Source organism: Macrotis lagotis, chromosome 4 (genome assembly GCF_037893015.1).
Source record: "Macrotis lagotis isolate mMagLag1 chromosome 4, bilby.v1.9.chrom.fasta, whole genome shotgun sequence".
NCBI classification, from domain to species: domain Eukaryota; kingdom Metazoa; phylum Chordata; class Mammalia; order Peramelemorphia; family Peramelidae; genus Macrotis; species Macrotis lagotis.
This window is the reverse complement of record NC_133661.1, coordinates 52,241,939-52,262,483: the sequence shown is the minus strand read 5'-3', so window position 1 is coordinate 52,262,483 and position 20,545 is coordinate 52,241,939. Positions and strand designations below refer to the sequence as shown.

General features: G+C 43.1%; 2 protein-coding genes across 4 annotated transcripts in view; one reads left to right on the top strand and one right to left on the bottom strand.

Moving 5' to 3' along the window:
• Window positions 1-9,940, top strand: part of C4H10orf105 (chromosome 4 C10orf105 homolog) — a 49,670-nt gene extending 39,730 nt beyond the window's left edge. For all 3 annotated transcript variants that reach the window (XM_074232779.1, XM_074232777.1, XM_074232778.1), the window contains one exon: window positions 3,207-9,940. In XM_074232779.1, the coding sequence (XP_074088880.1) occupies window positions 3,212-3,634 (423 nt within the window). In that variant the 5' untranslated portion in view covers window positions 3,207-3,211 and the 3' untranslated portion in view covers window positions 3,635-9,940. The remainder of the gene's footprint in view (window positions 1-3,206) is intronic.
• Window positions 1-20,545, bottom strand: part of CDH23 (cadherin related 23) — a 460,126-nt gene that overhangs the window by 147,718 nt on the left and 291,863 nt on the right. Inside the window, exons 22-24 of the mRNA XM_074232774.1 lie at window positions 20,352-20,504; window positions 14,034-14,147; window positions 11,665-11,813 (exon numbers count right to left, since the gene is read on the bottom strand). Of these exons, the coding sequence (XP_074088875.1) occupies window positions 11,665-11,813; window positions 14,034-14,147; window positions 20,352-20,504 (416 nt within the window). The remainder of the gene's footprint in view (window positions 1-11,664; window positions 11,814-14,033; window positions 14,148-20,351; window positions 20,505-20,545) is intronic.

Sequence of the window (20,545 nt, the reverse complement as noted above, 5' to 3'; positions counted from 1 at the left end):
ATTCAGTCTGCTTCATTTTCTCCGAATGCATTTGGTTAAATAGCATCTCTGGAAGAAGGCCTGGAAACTGGGAGTTTCCAGCAAATTCACTTAGGGAAGTTACCAGGAAAGGAAGCTAGTCTAGAGAATCCAACTGCCCAGTGGGTTTGCTCAGAGATGGCCTCTTCTGGTGATACCTTCCAAGTGACTCTCAGACCTGCTGCCCCCTGAGACTGCCCCCCCCATTCACCACTTGATGGCAGCTTCCCTCTCTTCCAGTGTTCTGTCTCCAGGATACTGGTAATGGACAACTGCAGCAATGAATAGAGGGGATCTGCAGTCCAGACCCCTTAGAATCTCTAGGAGAAAGTGGTTTTGCATTTTTCAGCAATGTGGTACAGGAGATGGGGCATCTGAAAATCTGCATTCTCATCTCTCCCCCCCCCCCTGGTGAGGCAATGAGTTAAGTGACTTGCCCAAGGACACACTACTATTAAGTGTCTGAGATTGGATTGAACTCAGTTTCTCCTTATTCCAGGGCTGGTGCTCTATCCACTACCTGCCTCTCTATCTCTCCATCTCTCTGTCTCTCCTCTCTCTCTCTCTCTCTGTCTGTCTCTGTCTGTCTCTCTCTCTTTCTCTCCCTCTTTCTTTCTCCTTCCCCCACCCACTCCTTCTCCCCACCCTCTCCTTGTCTCCCTCTCCCTCTCTCTGTTTCTGTCTCAGTCTCTCTCCTGTCTCAGTCTCTCTCTGTCTCTCTGTCTCTCAGTATGTGAGCTGAGCAAATCACTTGACTTCTCTCAGTCTCAGTTTCCTCATATGTTAAATGGGGGGGGGTTAAAAATCCTTGTTCTATTGTGCTCACAGGGTCATTTCAAGGCAAATGCTTTCAGATATATAAATGTGAACAATTATTTAAGCATTTCACAAATTACAAGTGATTTTTAGATCTTCATTAAATTCTGGCATTACTAACCTCATATGGGTATGTGGATCATAGATAACTGGAAGGAATCATACAAGTCAACTATTCCAATCCCCTCATTTTATAGGCAAGGAAAGTGAGGACAAGAAAAGTGACTTGTCCAAGGTCATACAGATAAGAAGAGATGAGATTTAAACCCAGGTCCAGTGACATCAGTTTATTTATTTACTCTCCATTGCCTCTAATTAAAAAGTATTAGGAGTTATTAACTAAAGCAGAGGGGTCTCCAACAAGGATCTCTTATTCAGAGATACTCTCTTGGGGAAGTCAGATTGGAGGGGCAGCATCACCATGAATGCTGCTTCCCAGGGTCTTAATGGTAATACAATAATATTACTTCAGACATTTTAGATTTTTCCTTAACTCAAACAGGCTTTCTTCCAAGTCAGTCCAAATTAGCAAAGCTTGCAGATACTACCCTTGGGAAAAGACCATCAGCCTTCCACCTTCCTCTATGTCCTCTCGAGGATGTAAATGAGGGAAAGTCTACTTTCTCTTAGGCTTCAAGAAAAACTGCTGGACTCCCTTCTCTCCTAGAAATGAGTAGTAACAAGCCAGGATTTGAAATGAGACCAGACCTGGGCTTGCTGCCTGTGAGGTGGAGGCCACTGAATTACTAGACAGACATCAGAATTTCCACAGGGTTTGAGTTGGCAGAGCTGAGCCATTGCCCAGAAATGATCAGAAGGAAGAGGGTCAGGATGCTCTCTGCCATCCTCCCTTTGGATGGGCATTGAAAGTCACAGGCAGGACTGAGAAAGGAGAAGCAGAGACCCAAAGCTTGCTTCTGCTATGACTGGTGAGTGCTGAGGATGGATAGGACAGTGGCAGGGAGAAGAGAGGGGTAGGGGAACTGGGCTGCTATTTTAATTATTAGGACTCATTAATATGATAGCTATCATGGTTTATAAACTCTATGAACAATTATAAATTATAAAAAATCCCCCCAACTGAACTGAGTCTGGCACTACCCTGGCTTATCCCCTATAAAAGTAGGTGAAAATGAGGACCATTTAATATTTGCTGACTTATATTGCTCAAGATAAGTATCATTGATGAAATGAATCCATTGTCCTTAAAATATGACAGCCTTCAAAGTCAAAAAGAAATTAATTTGGGGAGGTTCCAGCTTCCCCTCCTGAACAAGGGCAGTTGAGATGAGCCTATTATTTCTCATTCATCTTCACAGATCTGTCCCTTCTGGGGAATGGCTACCAACTAACCTGATTGCTACCTGGCTATTTTCACATCCGTGATTTTGTTTTGTCTTTATACATAGTGCCTTTGTTCAGAACAGAAGCATTGTGATATGGTGGGTAGAGAGTCAACCTCTGTGTCAGGACACCTGTCTCTGCCAAAAACTGGTTATGTGATCTTAGACAAGTCACCTGACTTCTGGTCTAAGATGATGAATGGGCAGTTAGCAGTCAGGGTCTGTACATACTAATACAATTATAAGGCAAAAGAAAGAAAAAAACAAAACCCTAAAATGTACCCCCCTCCCCAAATCCTTATTATGAAAAGAAGAAAGGAAGGGAGGAAAGAAGCAAGGGAAGGGAGAGAGGAAGGAGGGAAGAAAAGAGGAAGGTAAAGAAGGAGGGAGGCCAGGAGGGAGGAAAGGAAGAAAAGAAGGAAGGAAGGAAAGAAGGAAAAACAGAAAGAAGGAAGGGAAAGAGAGAGAGGAAGGAAGGGAGGGAGGAAGAATGGAAGGTAGAGAGAGAGAGAGAGAGAATGAGGAAGAATGGGAAGGAGGCAAAGGAGAGGGAGAGAAGGAAAAAAAACAGGGTGAAAGGAGGGAGGGGAGAAGGAATGAAGAGAGGAAGAAAGGGAGGAAAGGTGGAAGGAAGGAGAGATGATTTTTCTCATTTTGTAAAGAAGAAACAGATTTTGAGCTGAATAATGACATTTAAGATCATGCAGTTGCTAGTTGGGCAAGGATTAGATCTCAGGATTTCCAGTCTAGGACTTTTTCTTCCAGGCCACAAGAAATGATTTTTTTAAAAAAGCCCAGATTCTATAAAGGATTCTGTGTCCTCTACACCCCAAGGCCAGCCCTTTCCCCTGGAACTTTAGAGGAAAGAATGCAGAAGAATGGATAATGTTGGGACTGAAACTTTATGACTGCTTTACCTTGGGCATGTCATTTGGCATGATGCCCATAGTACTTTCCCCATAGGATTGTCATGAAACTCAAACAAGATGGTAAAGGATGGTTTCTAAGCCTATTATATGTGTATTACAGGAGAGATGAGCACTGAGGAACCTGACCACAAGAGCTCCTCAACCCTCAGCCTGGTTTTCTTGACCAACACAAGCTCTGTTGACCTTGCTCCACCCAGCTCTTTGCCCCCAGGGGAGATTCCACAGCCCCTGTCCATCTTCATTGCTCTGGCCTGCATCTTCCTTCTGCTGGCAACTTTCCTGATTTTTGTCACTCTCTGCAAACCAGCAGCCATGGACCCATCCCGCCATAGCCCTCACGAATGCATGCCCTATCACCCGGATTCACCCAGCGAGCCCCAGCTCCGATTCTGGAAGCGCCTTGGCTCCTTGCGCCAGTCTATTCACAGCTTCCGACGTGGCAGACCTGGTTCTCAGCACCCTGGCCCGGCCTTCCACCAGCCCCTGCCGGATCGGGAATGGGGTTTAATGGAATCAACTAAGATGTGACATGGTAGAGTGAGAGGCTGGAGGCCACTTGTTCCTGTCCCAGATCTAGATTCCCTTGGAGGGATGGAAAACAAGTGTGGGTGGGGTAACCTTCTCCAAAGCTAATCTACTGGGAAGCCCACTTCCTCCATGACCTCATCTACCCCTAACTCAACCCTTCTACCCTTAGAAAAGGTACAAGAAAAAGTGAGGATCCTTAGACTCTGCTGTCTCATTCCAGATATAGATTTTGGATGTGGTCATTTGTTTCCTCCTGGAAAGTCTATCCAGGGACCAACTGGAGAACTGCAATCAGGTTAGCAGGATGTACCCAATAAGCAAAGTAAGGATTTGCCTTAGAGATCCCTTTGGTGAAGGGGCAATATATTTTGGAAAATCCATTCCAGTCCTCCTAACTTTCCTTTGAAAAACCATTTCTTGGGTATTGAAGATGCAACATTCTACCCATCCTTCCAGGCAGCCTCTTAGCTTCAAGGTAGAGTTCTGAAAACAGTTCAAAGTCATTGTTTGACTCAGAGATTTCTTCTAACCAAGATCCAACATGTTTGAGTCTCAAAAGCTAAGGATTACTGGGGAAGGCTCTATTCCACAAAGGACTCCAATTTAATTCTCAAGAGTAGTCTGGGCAGAGGTAAGGATGAGTGGGGACCAGCACAAGTCAAGTATCTCCCAGGAAGGGCAAGGAGGTCTCCTTTTTCCTCCTGCCCAGGATGCTCTCCTCATGCCCTTGTTATGCCCATCAGCTCCTTTTTATTCTTGCAGAAGAGATGAAGCCCTCAGACTGCAGAAGATGGAGCCCTTTGGGTCCTGGGACAAAGAACTTTCCTGACCAATGGTACAGACTACAGAGGGACATGCTATATTAGGAGTCAGTACTTCCCATATAAAGCAAGAATCTGGTTTAAAGAACAAGTTTCTATTTGACTCTCTCTTCTTCTGTCTCCTTCCTGGCCCACCAACAGGCAAGGCAATGGATGTAACATGGGGAAGGGAAGAGGATGAGTTTCCCAGAAAGGAGGTAATTATGCTGGCAATGCCAGGCATATCTTGTTGTGCAGCTGGAGCACTAATCAGTTGGAATCCCTCTCTGGGGGGAAGGAGAGGGGAGCTGGCAGTCTGCAGCTGGTGAGGTTAGCTTGATTGAAGGAGGAGGGAGAAGTTATCAAAGGTTTGAATCTGGCAGAGGGGCTGGTGGGACCGAAGCCTCCTTAACATATAGGAAAGCCTAGAGGCAAAGTGGGTCTTCTGTATCATCAATAAAGAGCCTGCTCTCATGCGTTTATTCTTGGCCACTCCAGTGTGGATGGTTTAGGGACAATGGAGCCGGTTTAGGGACAATGGAGTGATCTCCTAGGATGACCCTTTGCTGCACCCTTACTTCTCATAAGGATGCTGAGGGATGACTAAAAGTGGTCAAACTTAGCTCCCTATAGGACTCTGTTCTCCTGTCAGAAGGCACATGCTCCAAGGTTCTAAGAGAGAGAATAAAAGAAATGGTCTGTCTTTTCCTTTTGGAAAGACCTAGCTTTAAAAGGCCAAGGTCTTTCATGTATCTAGAGTCATCTTGTTCTGATCCATATCTGACCACTGGACCCAGATGGCTCTGGAGGAGAAAGTGAGACTGGTGATAGCACAGAACTCCCTCACTCAATCCAATTCATATCCTTGTCATGGCATCACCTCTCTGATGTCATGGTTTTCTTTGAGAACAAAAGACAAACATCAATCATCTATCTGTCTACAATATTCAAATGCCTTTATTTTCAGGAATGGAAATGAGACCTGAGATCTTTCTTCCTTCTCTGCTCATCCTCTACACAGTTGTCAGATTGATTTTATTATTGCACCATACTACCAGGCCATTTTCCCTCTCCAAAAGTTCCAGTGGTTTCTCATTCTGAGATCAAATGAAATAATATTTATAAAGCCCTTAGTATAGTGCTTGCCTGGTATACAGTAGGCACTTTATAAGTGCTTACTTCTTTTCTCTATTGCTTATAGGATCAAATAATAATTCCACTGTCTGTTATTTAAAGCCCTTCACATTATGATCCCTGTCTCCTTTTCCAAACTATTTTTTCCCATGAATCCCTTTTGTATCCTCCTTTCCCCAACCAAACTGGCTTGCTTAGTATCACCCAAACTACGTTTCCCACTTCACAGTCTTTGCACAGGCTCTCCTTCCTATCTGGGACTCTGGATCCTTCAGAGCTTGGCTCATGCCATCTCTCAAATTAAGCTGATCAAACACATCACTAGGGTCCTCCCTCTAGCCTCCCCTGTCACTTTGTATTTACCTTATGTAATTGTCTAACAGAGGATTGGGACTTCACCTAGGATTTCATTGGGACAGAGAACTCCCAGATTTGGAGACTCCCTTGAGCAATGTAGGTCAGCACTTTTACTGAAGCTCGATGTTCCTTAGAACACTGAGAAGTTAAGTTGTTCTTCCTCTGGGTCAGTCAGTGAGTATGGGGCAACTAGGTGGCACAATGGATCAAGAGTCAAACATGGAGTCAGAAAGACCTGGTTTCAAGACTGATCTCAGATAATTACTAGTTGTGTGACCCTGATCAAGTTCCTTAGACCTGTTTCCCTCAGTTTTCTCATATGCAAAATGAGCTAGACAAGGAAAAGGCAAACCCCTCCAATAACTTTGCCAAGTGAACCCCAAAAGGGGTCACAGAGTTGAACACCACCTAAAATGATTGAAAAATAACAATTACATGCTGGAGAGGTAGAATCTGAACCCATGTCTTTTTGGCTACCCATTCACTACCCCATGTACACATTATCTCCACCAATAAAAGAATCTTGCTCCAGGGTCCCCGAGGGTGGCAGAAAAATGCTTCCATGAGGTCCTGAAAGTTGTTCCTGTAAGACTGACAAAAAGGATTCAAAGACTATGCTTCCCTGTGTATACTCCAATACTTTTCCAGCTTTTGGGATCTAAAAGAACCATATGAGTCAAAGATTGCAGCCCATTTCTCATCAAATAGAAGAGACTTTTCTATGTAAGATTATCTGGTCTTCTGTTTGCTTCCTTCCAGTGATGGGGAACTTGGTTCTTCATGAGTCAGCCTGTTTCACTGTTGGTCATCTCTGTGACTAGATCAGCAGCCAGGTTAGGCTGAACAACCTCCTTTCTACTGAGTTGAGGCCTGCCTCCCTGTGCCTCCCACTTACTGCTCCTAGTTCTGCTCTACATAGTCACATGGGACACGTCCACTTCCTCATCCAATATCTGAAAATGAGACCTTTCTCCTTGGACTTCTCCCTCTCCAAGCTTGATATTTTTCAGTTCCTTCAATTAGTTCTTATATGAAAAGGCTTCTGGCACCCTTCTTCGGACATATTCCAACTTATTGACATCTTCTAAAATGATGCATCCAAACTTGTAGATGGGGAGTTGGAGCAGGGTTCTCCTTTGGGGGATACAAAATGTTCCTTGAGCATAGAACCATGGAATATGGGGCTGGAATGGATATTGAGATGCTCTTATCTTTTGGTTGCCTTATGGGACCCTAGAGCATACTCACCCCAGTTACTTCATTGACCATTAAAAAAAGAAATTGGATCTCTATTTTACTGGTATAAGCAACTTCCAGTGGATCAACTCCTTCTAGTGTAGAAAAACACTGATTCTGCCACTTATAGTCTTAAGAGGGTTGCCTGAGGACACAGAAATGACATGACTTGCCCAAGTTTACAGTCAATTTAGACCTGATTCTCAGACTGGCTTTCTATCTATTATACCACACTTCTCTGACCACCATCAAGAAGGACACCTAAATTTAATTGTCATGGTTGATCCTTACCAAGGTTGGGTGACTTTGCTCCATAGCAGGATAGTTGACTAGGAAGTACCAGCTTTAATTACCATTTGGAGGGAGCCTTCTGTCCGCCAGTGGGGTCAGGGGGATGGCTGGATTTGAGTGAGAAGGGATTTGTGTTCTCTGCTTTTCCCCTTTCTGAGCAGTGTTTGGTGCTCGTCAGAGGGGGAGTAAGTTGGAGACTGTCATATATTTATATCTAATCATGATCTCAGCAGATGTGTCTGGAGGCACTCCTTCAATAAGAAGGCGTCAGGATCAATCAGGTAGGGGTGTCTTCAGATGTGTTAAGGGGCCCCTTTCAGAGCCTGTTGCTGGCACAGTGTCAGAAAGTGATGGGTCGCAGGACGAGGTGTTGTTAGCAGCTGTAAATGACACCTGAGCTCTGATTAGGAAATGTCACTAGTCACTCTCATTTCCTAAAGGAAAAGATTCTGCCCCATTACTGCCTCTGCCCAGCCCTTTAATTTCTACTTAGCTTGAAGGAGTGTAATAGGTTTGGGAGAAAGGAAAAGTGTGTTACTGTCCCGTAGTAATAATGGGCAACACCCTAGTTTCTCTGCAGACCTTAAGCTTCTCCTTAAATCCCTTCCTCATTCAACCCCTTCTTCTATGGTCAAAAAAGAAGAATGTAAATGCACAGTGAGTAATTAGTTTTTATTATTAACTGGATGAGAAAAGAATCTGAAGATTGCTTTATATATGAATTTAATCTGAAAATACCCAGGGCCATATGAGAGGTAGTGTGACATAGTTGATAGGGGACCATTCTCAAAGTCTAGAAGCCCTGGGTTCTGGTAGTGACAATTTTTCAGTGTCCCAGATATCTTAGGGGAGAGAGTTTCTATACCAGGAATTCCCAATTCAGATGATATTTTCCCCTCTCTCATTCAGCATGCACTTATTAAACATCTATCAACCTCAAATAACTAAGCCCTATTGTAAAACCACAAGTCCAGGTCAAAAAAAATATAAAATGCAAGAATATATAGAAATTAGAGGTAGGCTGTAACCTAGCAGAGGAAAGTTGGATTTTGAGTAATATCCTCCTTATGGACAATTAGTTAACTAATTCCATTATCTAGAAGTGCTGTTGTTGAGCACACCAAGGCAAGTTACTCAGACATACTCACCCATCAGTGTGTCCATGGGAACCAGGTCATATAGAGCTTTCAGGAAACCTAGATCATTCTTAGCCCCTGCACCAGAAAATTCACTCATCTGATACAATATTCAAATCCATGTCCACCAAGTATTGAGAACAAAATACCAGCTCTTTTTCATCATCCTGTTTTGCAATGGTAGATCTTGCTTCCTCCCCTCACCCCTACTCCCAAGTGGTACCTACATTTATTTTGTGATGAAAAATGAAGAATGTATAACACTCTGTTCCAACTTGAGGGTCAGGAGACAAGGCTTAAAAGTTGCAAAGGGATGTGGGCCATTGGTACCAATTATGGTTCATTCTCTAACTCCTCCTTTTTCTGGAACATGATCACCCAGGTGAAGGAAACAGCCACCTCTCCATCCTGGTCTATCAATAACTATGTGTCAGCCTCTGGGAAGGTGAAATGCTTAGGATGTTCTAAACCATACTTGGAGGAGTACAGCTTGCCTCCAACTGCTCCTACTGGCTCTTCTAGAAGTAAGAGGGAATGGGTGACTGTCACTTTGGGAATTCACTTGGGGAGGAAAGAGATGAGAACAAACACTCATATCAAGTCTGAGTGAGATCTGGAGCTGGATTCCAAGTATTCAGTAGAACTGAGTTCTCTGTAGGTCTGATTCATTGGCCCTCCTTGGGATGGATCCTCCAGAGATGACCAACCTTCTCTGAAGCCATGACTTCCTCCTCCTTCCCTCTGTGTCACCTTGGACTGACCACTAAGTCAATAGGGAATCTTGGGTAAATCATTCAACTTTTTGTCTTTTAGTTTCCCTGTTGATAAAATAAGAACTGGTACCTATTTGTTCTAGTCTTTGAAGTGCATTTCCCTCCTTTCAAACATGCTGGATTAATAAAGTCTTATTATTTAAACTTGGAAAATGGGTACATGAATGTCTGTCTGATGGAAGGACCTACTCTCTCTCTCTTGAATGAATAGACTAACCTTATCCTTATTAACATCCATCCTTGCCTTGTACAACAGAAGCAGACACCAAAGCCTAATCAATTTGAAAAATCATGCTCTCACCTGTTATCTTATTATGCAATTTTGCTATCTCTTATACTTTATTTTTTCCCCCTAAGGATATGATTTCTCTTTCATCACATTCAATGTATACCATGGAAACAATGTAAAGACTAACAGACTGCTTTCTGTGAGGGGTATGGGGGAGAAAGCAAGATTAGGGGAAAAATTGTAAAACTCAAAATAAATAAAATCTTTCTAAGAAAAAGAAAGAAAAATTATGCTCTCCTCTCCAGAATGACTGCTTCTAGCCACATACACCCCAGCTAGCTAATGATGTATCAGGCATGCCACTGGGCAGACACAGAAATCAGGTGTGCTGGGGGCTGTGAAGACAGAATTGCCAGGCTCTGGGATATAGTAAGGCTGATCAGTAAGTAGAAACATTCCTTCAAGCAATGGGAATAAATATAAGACTTAAGGTTGGTGAATTCATAAACTTAGAGGTAGAAGGAATCTTTAGAGGAGGAAGGTAAAGTCAAGAGACAAGGTATTAAGGGATGGAATTGGGATTTGAACTTGGGTCTTCTTGTTCCAGAACCAGGGCTGTTTTTTTTTAAGGTTTTTGCAAGGCAAACGGGGTTAAGTGGCTTGCCCAAGGCCACACAGCTAGGTAATTATTAAGTGTCTGAGACCGGATTTGAACCCAGGTACTCCTGACTCCAAGGCCAGTGTTTTATCCACTACACCACCTAGCCGCCCATCCAGGGCTCTTTCAAGGGAGAAAAGTCTCCTTTTTTATCTCAGGGGTGGAGGGGCACTTACATATTTCCAGGGAAGTCAGTTAACATGGCCTGATGTAAACCCCTACAGCTGGTAATTCCAAGTAATGGAATGCCATCTCCTTGCCTGTCTTTCTGGGAACCTTGCCATCCTCCTCAGATGGCAAGAAAGGGCTGGAAATTCCCTATCTTTCCTTGATCTTCTCCCACTCTCCTGTCCACTTGTAAAGTTCATGGTCCCAGAGTAGAAGACTTTCTCTACCCCTCTCTCTTGTCCTGTGCACAGGTTAGTGTGGGTACAGACCCAGTCCCTTCCCCCAGAATCCTCATCTGAGGCTGAGTGGGCTGAGCAGTCCTCCCAGGATAGGTTGGAACAGCTAGTCTTGGCCAGGCTTGTTGGCTTGGCTTCACAATCGGAAACCTCTGGGCGATGGTTGAAAACAGTCATTCATTCCCAACTCATCTTTCTGTTCCTCCCCCCTCCCACGTATCAGCAGCTGATGTGTCCATAGATGTGTGTGTGTGGTGTTTGGAAGGATGGTGAATGGGATTCACATGCATTTCCCTCATTAAAAAAAAAAAGCAACCCACCCATTCCCTTTTCCTTCTCTCCAGTGCTCACAGCTCTCATTCCTCCCAGTTTGGCAAAGGGGTTCTTTCTTCCTTAGCCTGTTTACTTCCCTTGAGGAAAGCTATAGCCAAAGCCCAATGAAAGCATCTCTGTTCTGGGCCATGGCTGAGTCCTGGCTTGTGTCTCCCTCTTGTCTCCTCCCTTCCGGGAAAATCTGACATTCCTACCACTCACCCCCACACTGCCCTCTCTTCCTCCCTTAGCTGGGAGGATATCCCTCCCAGCCTGGATCTGCAGAGCCCTCCCTTTTCATGGGAGCCAAGGAGAGAGAGAGAGAGAGAGAGAGAGAGAGAGAGAGAGAGAGAGAGAGAGAGAGAGAGAGAGAGAGAGAGAGAGACTGTATCCCTCTGGAAGGCCTGGACTTTTATGATGTTAGAGTGGCCACCCTGCCAAGAAAGTCACTCGAGTAAGGTGAGCAACAGTGGCATAAGGCCTTCTGGAGAAGGGTCTGTCCAGGCCTCTGGTTTGACTTTCAATTCCTTCTGAGTTCAGTTTCCCAGATTCTTGTGTTCATATTCTCCCACTTCCCTCCTGTTTTCTCCTTCAGGATTTATGTGTGAGGATTAGGACTGATAAGAGCATCTTGTCTCTGTCCTCATGGTCCTCCCCTCTCCCCCAGTCACAGTTCTACCCCAGGTCATTGACCACCTGCCTGTACAATGCTGCTGCCTTCGGGGATGTCCTCGGGGACACTGGCCTCATAGCTGCTCTGAAGGAAGATGGGCCGATTGTCATTCACATCCAGTACGGTGACATACACAGTGGCTGTGCCGGTCCTCCGCTTCCCTACAGGGCCATTGTCTGTGGGGAGGACAGAGACCAGGGACCAGATCAGATCAGCTGCTCCCAAACTTCTTGCTACAGTAATACTGGAGAGAGTCAAGTTTCTAGAAAGGCATGGTGGACATGTGGATCATATTTTTCAAATTGGAGGGATCATCCCATTTAATGCTCTCATTTTATGTAAAAGATCCTATAGCTAGAAAGGATGAGGGATCTGTAAGAGGTAACCAAGGAAGGATTTGAATCGTCTCCCCATTGCATCTGTCTCCCTTTTACAAAGTCAGTCTTGCTCAGAGGGGCACTCCATAGTCAAGCTGTCAAACTCATCCTTGAGCTCTGATTTCTGTAGAAGTCATGAGACTTGAGCTCTCATTTTCAGGGTTATGAGTTGGGAGACATTTCCTATTGCAATTGATGGAGAAATCCCAGCAGAGACCTCTTTTTTTTTGCTCATGTCTCTCTTTTTTTCCTTCTTGACCCAAAGAATTGGGGATATGACTCCTCTTCTCCTTTCTATCACCAACTTTACCCCAAAGGTTTCATTTGGGCTTTAAAAATGGGAAAAGAGGAAGGCTGAGAACTATCCATAAATATTTCAAGAGGGAAGGAGAAGGTATATGCATCATAGAAGCCTCTCTTTGAGGGATTGTTTTTCTTTTTTTAAAAATAGGCCTAAGACAGGTACAAAGACCCTCTCTTAATCCCTCCAAACTAGAGATTCTTAATCTTTTTTTGTATCCTGTACCCCTTTGGCAGTCTGGTAAATTCTATGGAACTCTTCTTAGACTCATATTTTTAGATTCAGAAAATAAAATACAGAGGACTACAAAGAAAACCAGTTACATTGAAACACAGTTATCTAAATATTAATTTAAAAAAAGTTGAGGAACTCCAGGGCAAGAATCCACTGCCCAAAGATCTGGCTGGAGTAAGCCAAGATTTAGCAAGGTAGTTAGGAGAAGGGGACCCGAATCAGAAGGTTGAATGTGCCAAGGATCTAGTTTTCTTTCCTTAAAGGCTTTCTAACCTTTTCTGATATGCAGTACTGCCAGTCCCCCTACCCACATTCTTTCATCTTTCCTTAACCATAGCTACTTTAGGAAGATCTGAGGAGTCCATGAGCCCCAGAGGCCCAGGAGAGACTGGTGACAGTGAGGATACAGGGGCTGTCACCCCACCAAGGGGTTGTAAACCTACCAAGCAAAAACTCAGAGTGGGTCTGGAGGGCTCATCTGTCAATGCTGTCTCCTTTCCTACGTGGGTCATTTACCCACTTCATATTTATATTTTTAAAGAAGTAACTTGAAAATGGTAAAATAGGATGAAATTAAAACTATTACTCTCATCACCATCATCATCGTCAATACAACAGTGTTCTGGCAGTCCAGCAATAATTTACGGGTCAGTTAGATTTGCTCAAAAGAACCATTTCCATCCTAAAGAAAATATTCTGATAGGTGAAAGCCAGTGGAATGTGCAAGTGACCAGACTGTAGTTGGGAGCATCACCCCTCCTCCCAGCTAGCCTTTACCCCAAGTAATGAGATTGTGGATTGGATGTAGATGAAGTTACTACTTTTCTATAAAAGTCATAATTGGTCATCTTGCTTCTCTTCTCCATCAAGTGAGACTGGCCTCATGTTTGGGATCAATTCTTGCCTGTAACCCAAACCACTCTACAGTTTAGGTTATAGTCTTGCCCTAGGTTAATCATTTCACCTGCCTCCCTGTAGGCTGCCCAGTCTTCTAGAGGCACCATTCTAAGTCTGTAGAGACATAACCTGGTCACTGCTCCTAAAGATGCTATGCCTATAGCTACTAAAGACTCAGAAGAGGAAGTTCTCTCCACCCAAGTCCTTCTTGTTGTTCAACATCAGAAAAGGATATGGAAAACATCATTCAAGAAGAAGCATTAACATCTGTTTTGCTGATGAACTCAAAGGCCCTTCCTGATTAGAACGTAAACTTCTGGAGGACAGGGTCTGTTTATATAGTTAGCGCTTAAGAAATTCTCATTCATTCATTCATCCCTTATTCTGGAGGTGATGTGGAGGCAGGCAGAATTCTGGCAGAACTTGATCTCCTGGTTCTTTCTCATGGGCTGAGCAGAGGTCCCAAGACTTTTGGAACTTTTGAGCCTTTTGGAAAGATGCCCCATGTTGGCTGAACTCTATTAGAAAGGGAAAACTGAAATAAGCTGCCTTGCCTGTGTTATTTGAGAGGGACTGGGGATGCATACCAATAGCCTCCACAATCAGGGTGTATGCTGCTGTGGTCTCTCTATCCAAGTTCACTACTGTCCTGACCACGGCATCTCGATAGCCAATCCTGAATTTGCCATCGATGTTTCCTCCTGTGTGTAAAAGAAAACGAGACTCTTTAGAGTTAGACCAGACAAGAGTCCACCAAAAGCTATGGATTCCCAATAGAAAAATCCTTTCTTGAGGGAAGGCAATCTTTACTATTTTTTCTGCTCTGAAAACTTGGGGTAGTCTATGGACTCCATTCAGAATTATGTTTTAAATGCATAAGATAAAATACAGAGATTACAAAAGAAACTAAATGTTAGTGAAAATAAATACGGACTTTTTCTTTCATTCCCCCACAGTCTATCTATGGACTCAAAGTCAAACACCTGGGCTCTATGTTCTGAAACTATGTTTAAACAGTTCTGAGCAGGACCTTGAGACAGGTTCCCAGTCAGCATGAACTGGAGACTTTCTACGACAATGCTTGTGAAAACACTTGGTCAAGTGCCATAGGAATATGAGGAAAGGCTACATTTATTCTGTCCATTTTAGTTGAAGCTTCTGGAGCCAAGTTCATTCATGGTTAGTTTGGATGCACAACTGGGACTGAGGTAAGCCCAAATTTCAATGACTATGGCAGTAAGCATTTATTAAGTGTTAACTAGTGTTAGGCATTGAAAGGGGTTCTGGGAATACAGACAGGATGAAAAATAGCTTTTGTTCTCAGGGAGCTTGCAGTCTGTTTTGGGGATTCAACATTCTCACAGGCTGTAAATATAAGATAATTTGAGTGAAAAGAGAATTCTAACTTGTGGGAAGATCTGTAAAGACTTCCCTTGAGCTTGACTTGAGTCTTGAAGAAAGCTAAGGGCTCTAATAGGCTGACATGAGGAAGGAGGAGTTTTCTAGGAATGGGGGACAACCTCTACCAAAGCAGGAGATACAATACTGAGTTCAGGGAAGAACAAGTGGGCCTGTTTGGTTGGGGCATAGAGTGAAAGGGGAGGAATATAAAATAAGCCTGCAAAGTAGGCTGGGGAGAGAGTATAAAGGTTCAGTGTATGTGAATTTTGTCCAGAAGTTAAGAAAGAACCACAGAATTCTTTAACTTTGTATTGTGGCTGAGATAGTATAATAATAGATTATTAGATATGAAAGAACATTACAGATGAAAATCTTTCAACTCAGAACATAGAATTGTAGAAAGTTCAACATGTTATTCAACCTGAAAGAGTCCTTAGAAATGGTCAAGTCTAATTTTCTTATATTCCTGAGGAAGCATCCAAAAAGTTGAAATGAGTTGCATGAAATTTTATGGTTGAAGCAGAACTAGAATCTAGGTCTTCCCAACCTAACAACAAAAATTTATTAAGTGCCTATAACAGCTAGGGGGCAGTACCTGGGCAGCTAGATGGCACAATGGATAGATCCTGGAGTCAGGAGGACTTGAGTTCAAATCCGATCCCAGGGCAAGTCATTTAACTTTGCCTCAGTTTCCTCATCTGTACAATGAGCTGGAGAAGCAAAAGGCAAAGCAATTTCTTTCCCAGGAAAACCCCAAATGGGTCAGGACTGAACATTATGTTATCTCTATGGAGATGACAAAGACAAAAGCAACATAGTCCTTGCCCTTGAAGAGCTTACTCTCAAGTAGGAAGATAAGAAAAATGCATAAGTGACTATTAAAAGGCAAAATATGAAAAAAAAAAGAAAAAAGGCAAAATGTGATGACTATAGAAGAGAGGGCAAAGGGCAAAATTTGAGTGACTTGGAGAGGAAGGAATTATTTTCAGCTGGAGGGGGGTGGGGCAAGAAAAGATTTATGGAGAGGGCTAGAGGGCCAGTCAGTCAACTGGTATTTATTAATGTGCCTGAAATAGACCTTGAAAAAAGAGAATTTCAACAGCTAAAAATGGGGAGGGAATGCATCCTAGGCTTGAGGGATGTTGACTATGAATGGCCACCATGATTGAGGGAATGAGAGCATCTCAGTAAGACTTGGCAGCTGTAAGACCTTCCAAGTCCTGTTTCAGAGCTCTTCCCATTGCCGGATGATTCATAAGTCTGAATTGCTCAATCAAAATCATGTTAAATGCTCCGGAAATACAGAACTGAGTAGCCAGGAACGAATGGGGATGGGAAAAGAATATGATTTAAGTACTGGGAATGGAAATCCGAGAGCGAGGGGCCCCAGAAACAGCGGAGTCCTCTTGGGCCATGAGAAAAACCCCCAACGAGCTAACACCTATCACCAAAGGCTAAATGTTTGAGCAAGGTAGAAGAGGAAATGGCCTCGATGGTGGATCTTGCCTCTGCTCTTCATCCTCTGGCTCTTTGTTTTTACAGGGCCTCTGCTATTTAATGCATTCTTTCCCTTCTTGGGGCCTCAATTTCCTTCTCTGTAAAAATGAGGGAATTGGAGGAGATGGTCTTTAAGGCCTGGTCCATCCCACTGGGATTAAGAATTGGTCAAGGGGCAGGCAGCATTCTGGGCAGCAGAGGGCGCCAGAGCACAAGTTTTACCATGTTTGGCAGCTTCTCTCATGAGCTTTTCTCAATCAGAATATTTTTCACTGAATCTTGATATAATATCACCTGAGGGCTAGAAGAAACCTTAGCAGACCAGTTAAGTCTCTGTTCCTCATCATGAGTGCTGGTATCCTTGGGGTATCATGGAGATAGACCACTATATAGCTGAATACTGAACTATAGAATGAATTAGTATCTAGAACCCAAGGATCTTGATTCCTAAATCATATTATAGACATCCTCAGGGTAACTTTATATGAAAGTGAAGTAGAGAATCACCCACATGATGGTTCCTGGGAGAAAGAAGGAGGTGTAACTACTATCTCCCCTTCTCAAATTTTCATACAGAACTTGACTCTCTACTTGACTGTAAGGTCCTTGAAAGCAGGGGCTTTCACTTTTCTTTGTAGCCTTAGAACCTAGCACAATGCTTTTATAAGTGTCCGTGACTGATTTTGTCCTATCATGTCCTTCTTTGCCTCATCTCCTTTAGTAGATTATACACTTTTTGAGGAGAGGGGCTGTGTCATTTCCCATCTTTCTAAGTCAGCATAATATTATCGGGCTCATAGTGGCCACTTAACATCAATACTTGTTGAATTAGATTGAAATGAACAGGTGTAGATCTATTATGTTCTGATAGGAAGTTTTATCATAGGGGAGAGAAGACTATATAAGGTGATGGGTACTTGGAAGGGAGAAGAGATGCATCATACCATGATAATGGGAAAAGGTTGCGGAAAAGAGAGGCTGAGGGAAGTGAAGATAAACTTTGCAATTTTATTAAGGGCTGTTCTAGATGTTCTGTTGTCTTATAATTCTCCTCTGCCAAGCTGTGACTTGTGGGAAGTGAAGTAGTGATTGTAGTGGGGAAGAGCGAGGAAGGTGGACATATGCATCTAGGATGATGATGAGGTGATGCCATGACAAACACATGAATTAGATTTGAGTGAGGAGATGCTGTGCTAAGTTGCCAGTTGCATTTTCTCCTCCAGTGCCATCTGGGTCCAGTGGCCAGACATGAATCAAGACAACTGGAGATGGTCCTGGATGCCAAGCAATCAGGGTTAAGTGATTCGCCCAAGGTCACACAACTAATAAGTATCAAGTGTCTGAGATTGGATTTGAACTCCTGTCCTCCTATCTCCCAAGATCAGTGCTCTATCCACTATACCACCTAGCTACTCTGTATCTAGGACAGAGGGAATCCATAAATGACTAGATAAATGTAAAAATAGATGGACTGAGCAAGGTTGAAGGTGGGGGATAGATTTTATGCTTCTCTTAGTAAGTTCACAGATTTAAAAATGGTGGGAAACATTATGCTAAGGCAGGGCCGAATGAGACTTTTAAAGATAGGTAAGAATTTGTCAGGGACCTTTCATAGATCAAAAGGACTCTGAAGTACAGATGCCATTTTGTGAAACCTTTGCTTGAAGACTTTTGGAAAAAGAAGAAATTCCAAAGCAGTCTATTTCATTTTGGGAGAATATTGTTAGGAAGTTTCACCTTTTACTGAATTGGAATCAACTTCCCTAAAGCTTTTAGTCACTGGACCGGCTTCTTCCCTTTTAGGTCAAGCAGAGCAGATCTATTCTGGATTCTATATGACATTCATTCAAATAAGTGAAGACAGCTAATGAGTCTCCCTCATATCTCTTTTACAGACTAAACACCCCCAATTCTTTCAACCAATCCTAGGGTCTGATTCTGAGGCTCTTCATCGTAGTTGTCCCCTTCTATCCCGAAAGCATGGCACCTATAATTGCTCAGTATACTTTGGGTGTGCTCTAACTGGGGCAGAGTACAGTGGAACTATCATATCTCTCACTGTGAACATTATTTCTTTCTCAATGCAGTCCAAAATGGGTTAGCTTTTTGAGTTGCCATGTCAACCTATTGACTCACATTGAGTTACATTCCACTAAACCCCTCTGGGGCCCTTCTCATCTAAATTGTTGTCTAGCCATACCTTTCCCATTCTAAATTTGTGATGGGTGACTTTTGGAGCCGAAACATGGCCTATATTTATCCCTATTAAATCTCATCGTATTTAGAAGAGGCCCATCATTCTGTTCTGTTGAAATCGTTTTGGCTCCTAATTCTGTCCTAACTTTGGATTCCGACTCTATAGGCCAATGCGTCAGCCACTCCTCCCATTTTTGTATCATTCAGATAGTTGACAGACATGGTAAGGTTTCCATTCTCTTTTCAGCCATTACTTCAGAGCTACTGGTTTTCTAGACTCAGACATTCAATCTCGCCTCTGAGATGTTTCTTGTCTCCATCCCTTTGCCTTTCCTCACACAAACACCGCTCTAATTTAGTCACTTAGTCCTCCTCCCCAAACTATTCCAACAGTCCACTAACTGATCACCCTGCCACCAACTTCTCTCCTCTCCAATCTACTCTCCTTGCACCTGCCCAAAGTGACCAAATTAGAACGACTTGTGGTACATAAAAGCCTCCCTAGCCTGGCTCCAGTCTACCTTCCCTGCTTTATGAGATATGACTTCTCTTTATGCACTCTCTGGGCTGGTCAAACTGACCTCCTTGTCTTTCCTCACACATAAGAAAGAAAAAGGAAAGAAAAAGAAAGAAGAAAGAAGAAAGAAGAAAGAAGAAAGAAGGAGGAGGAGGGGGAGGGGAGGAGAAGAAGGAAGAGGAGAGAAAAGGTTTATAAAAACAGTTTGCTAACTATTTCCTTTGTCATTCTATGTTTATTTTATGAATTTAAAAATATTTCTCTGGGGAAGGGTTCAGAGGTTTCATTAGACACTACTCAAATTGTTCTTGACCTAAAAAGGTTAAACACTTCCTGCTTAGGGCCTTCAGGTTTTGTTTTGTTTTTTGACAAGGCAATGGGGTTAAGTGACTTGCCCAAGGTCACACAGTTAAATAAGTATTAAGTGGATTTACTTACTGACTCCAGAGCTGGAGATCTATCCACTGAGCCAACTAGCTTCCCCCAGGGCTTTCAGATTTACAAAGCATTATAGGTAAGATAGGGCTAGACTTGTTCTTTGAGGAGAGGGGGTTGCTGGACTTGGGAAACTCCCTTTACTAATGAAGGGAAAGATTTTCTTTTCCACTTAATCAATTTAGAGCAGCCTAGGGGACTGAGAAGTTAAATGAGTTACCGAGAGTCACACAGTCAGAGTGTTTATGGAGCAAAGCAGAGGGATAAATTTAAATCCTGGTTTTCTCAACTCTTGCTAGTCAGTTCTCTCTAACCAGTGCCCAACACTGTTTTTGCTGATTGGGACTATCTCAGAACTGCTCCTTGCCCAAGCAAATTCTGAAAAAATTTCCTCAAGGGGAATTAGCTTCAGGCCAGGGAAGTACCAGTTAATTAGACAATGGTGACTACTGCAGAAAGCACTAGAAGAGATTGAGATCCATATTCTTATCTATAGCTATAAACAGACATGTCATATGACACACCACACATATGTCTATAGCCACCATCACATTAAACTTATATACCATGTGTGTAGATATATAAGTGTACGTGCCTGTATGTGTGTGTTTATGAATATATAATATGTGTGTATATGTGTATAATCATGCATGTGTCTATGTTTGTGTGCATGTGTTTCTCCTAAGTGAAACAACAGCATGTTATAAAATCCAGTGAGAAGTTTTAATCCCTCCCAGATTCTCTAGGTGTTACCTAATCTCTCAAAAGGCATCCCCCTTCAAAGGGGAAAGGTACCAAAGGATCTGGGGAAGGAATGGGTTGACAGGCAGAGGAGTCAATGAAATGAGAGCACCAGGACCTGTGATAAAGTAACTGAGCTCAGCATTGAGTCCCACATCATTATCTGTGCAGTTCAGCCAGACCACTCGGAAATCTCTGGGGATGTCCTCCAGCAGGGAGACGTTGTATACGGCTGGGAAGAAGGTAGGTGTTTCATCATTCACATCCAGTACTGGAGAGGAGACAAAAAGAAAAGACAGGCTTGGTTTTATA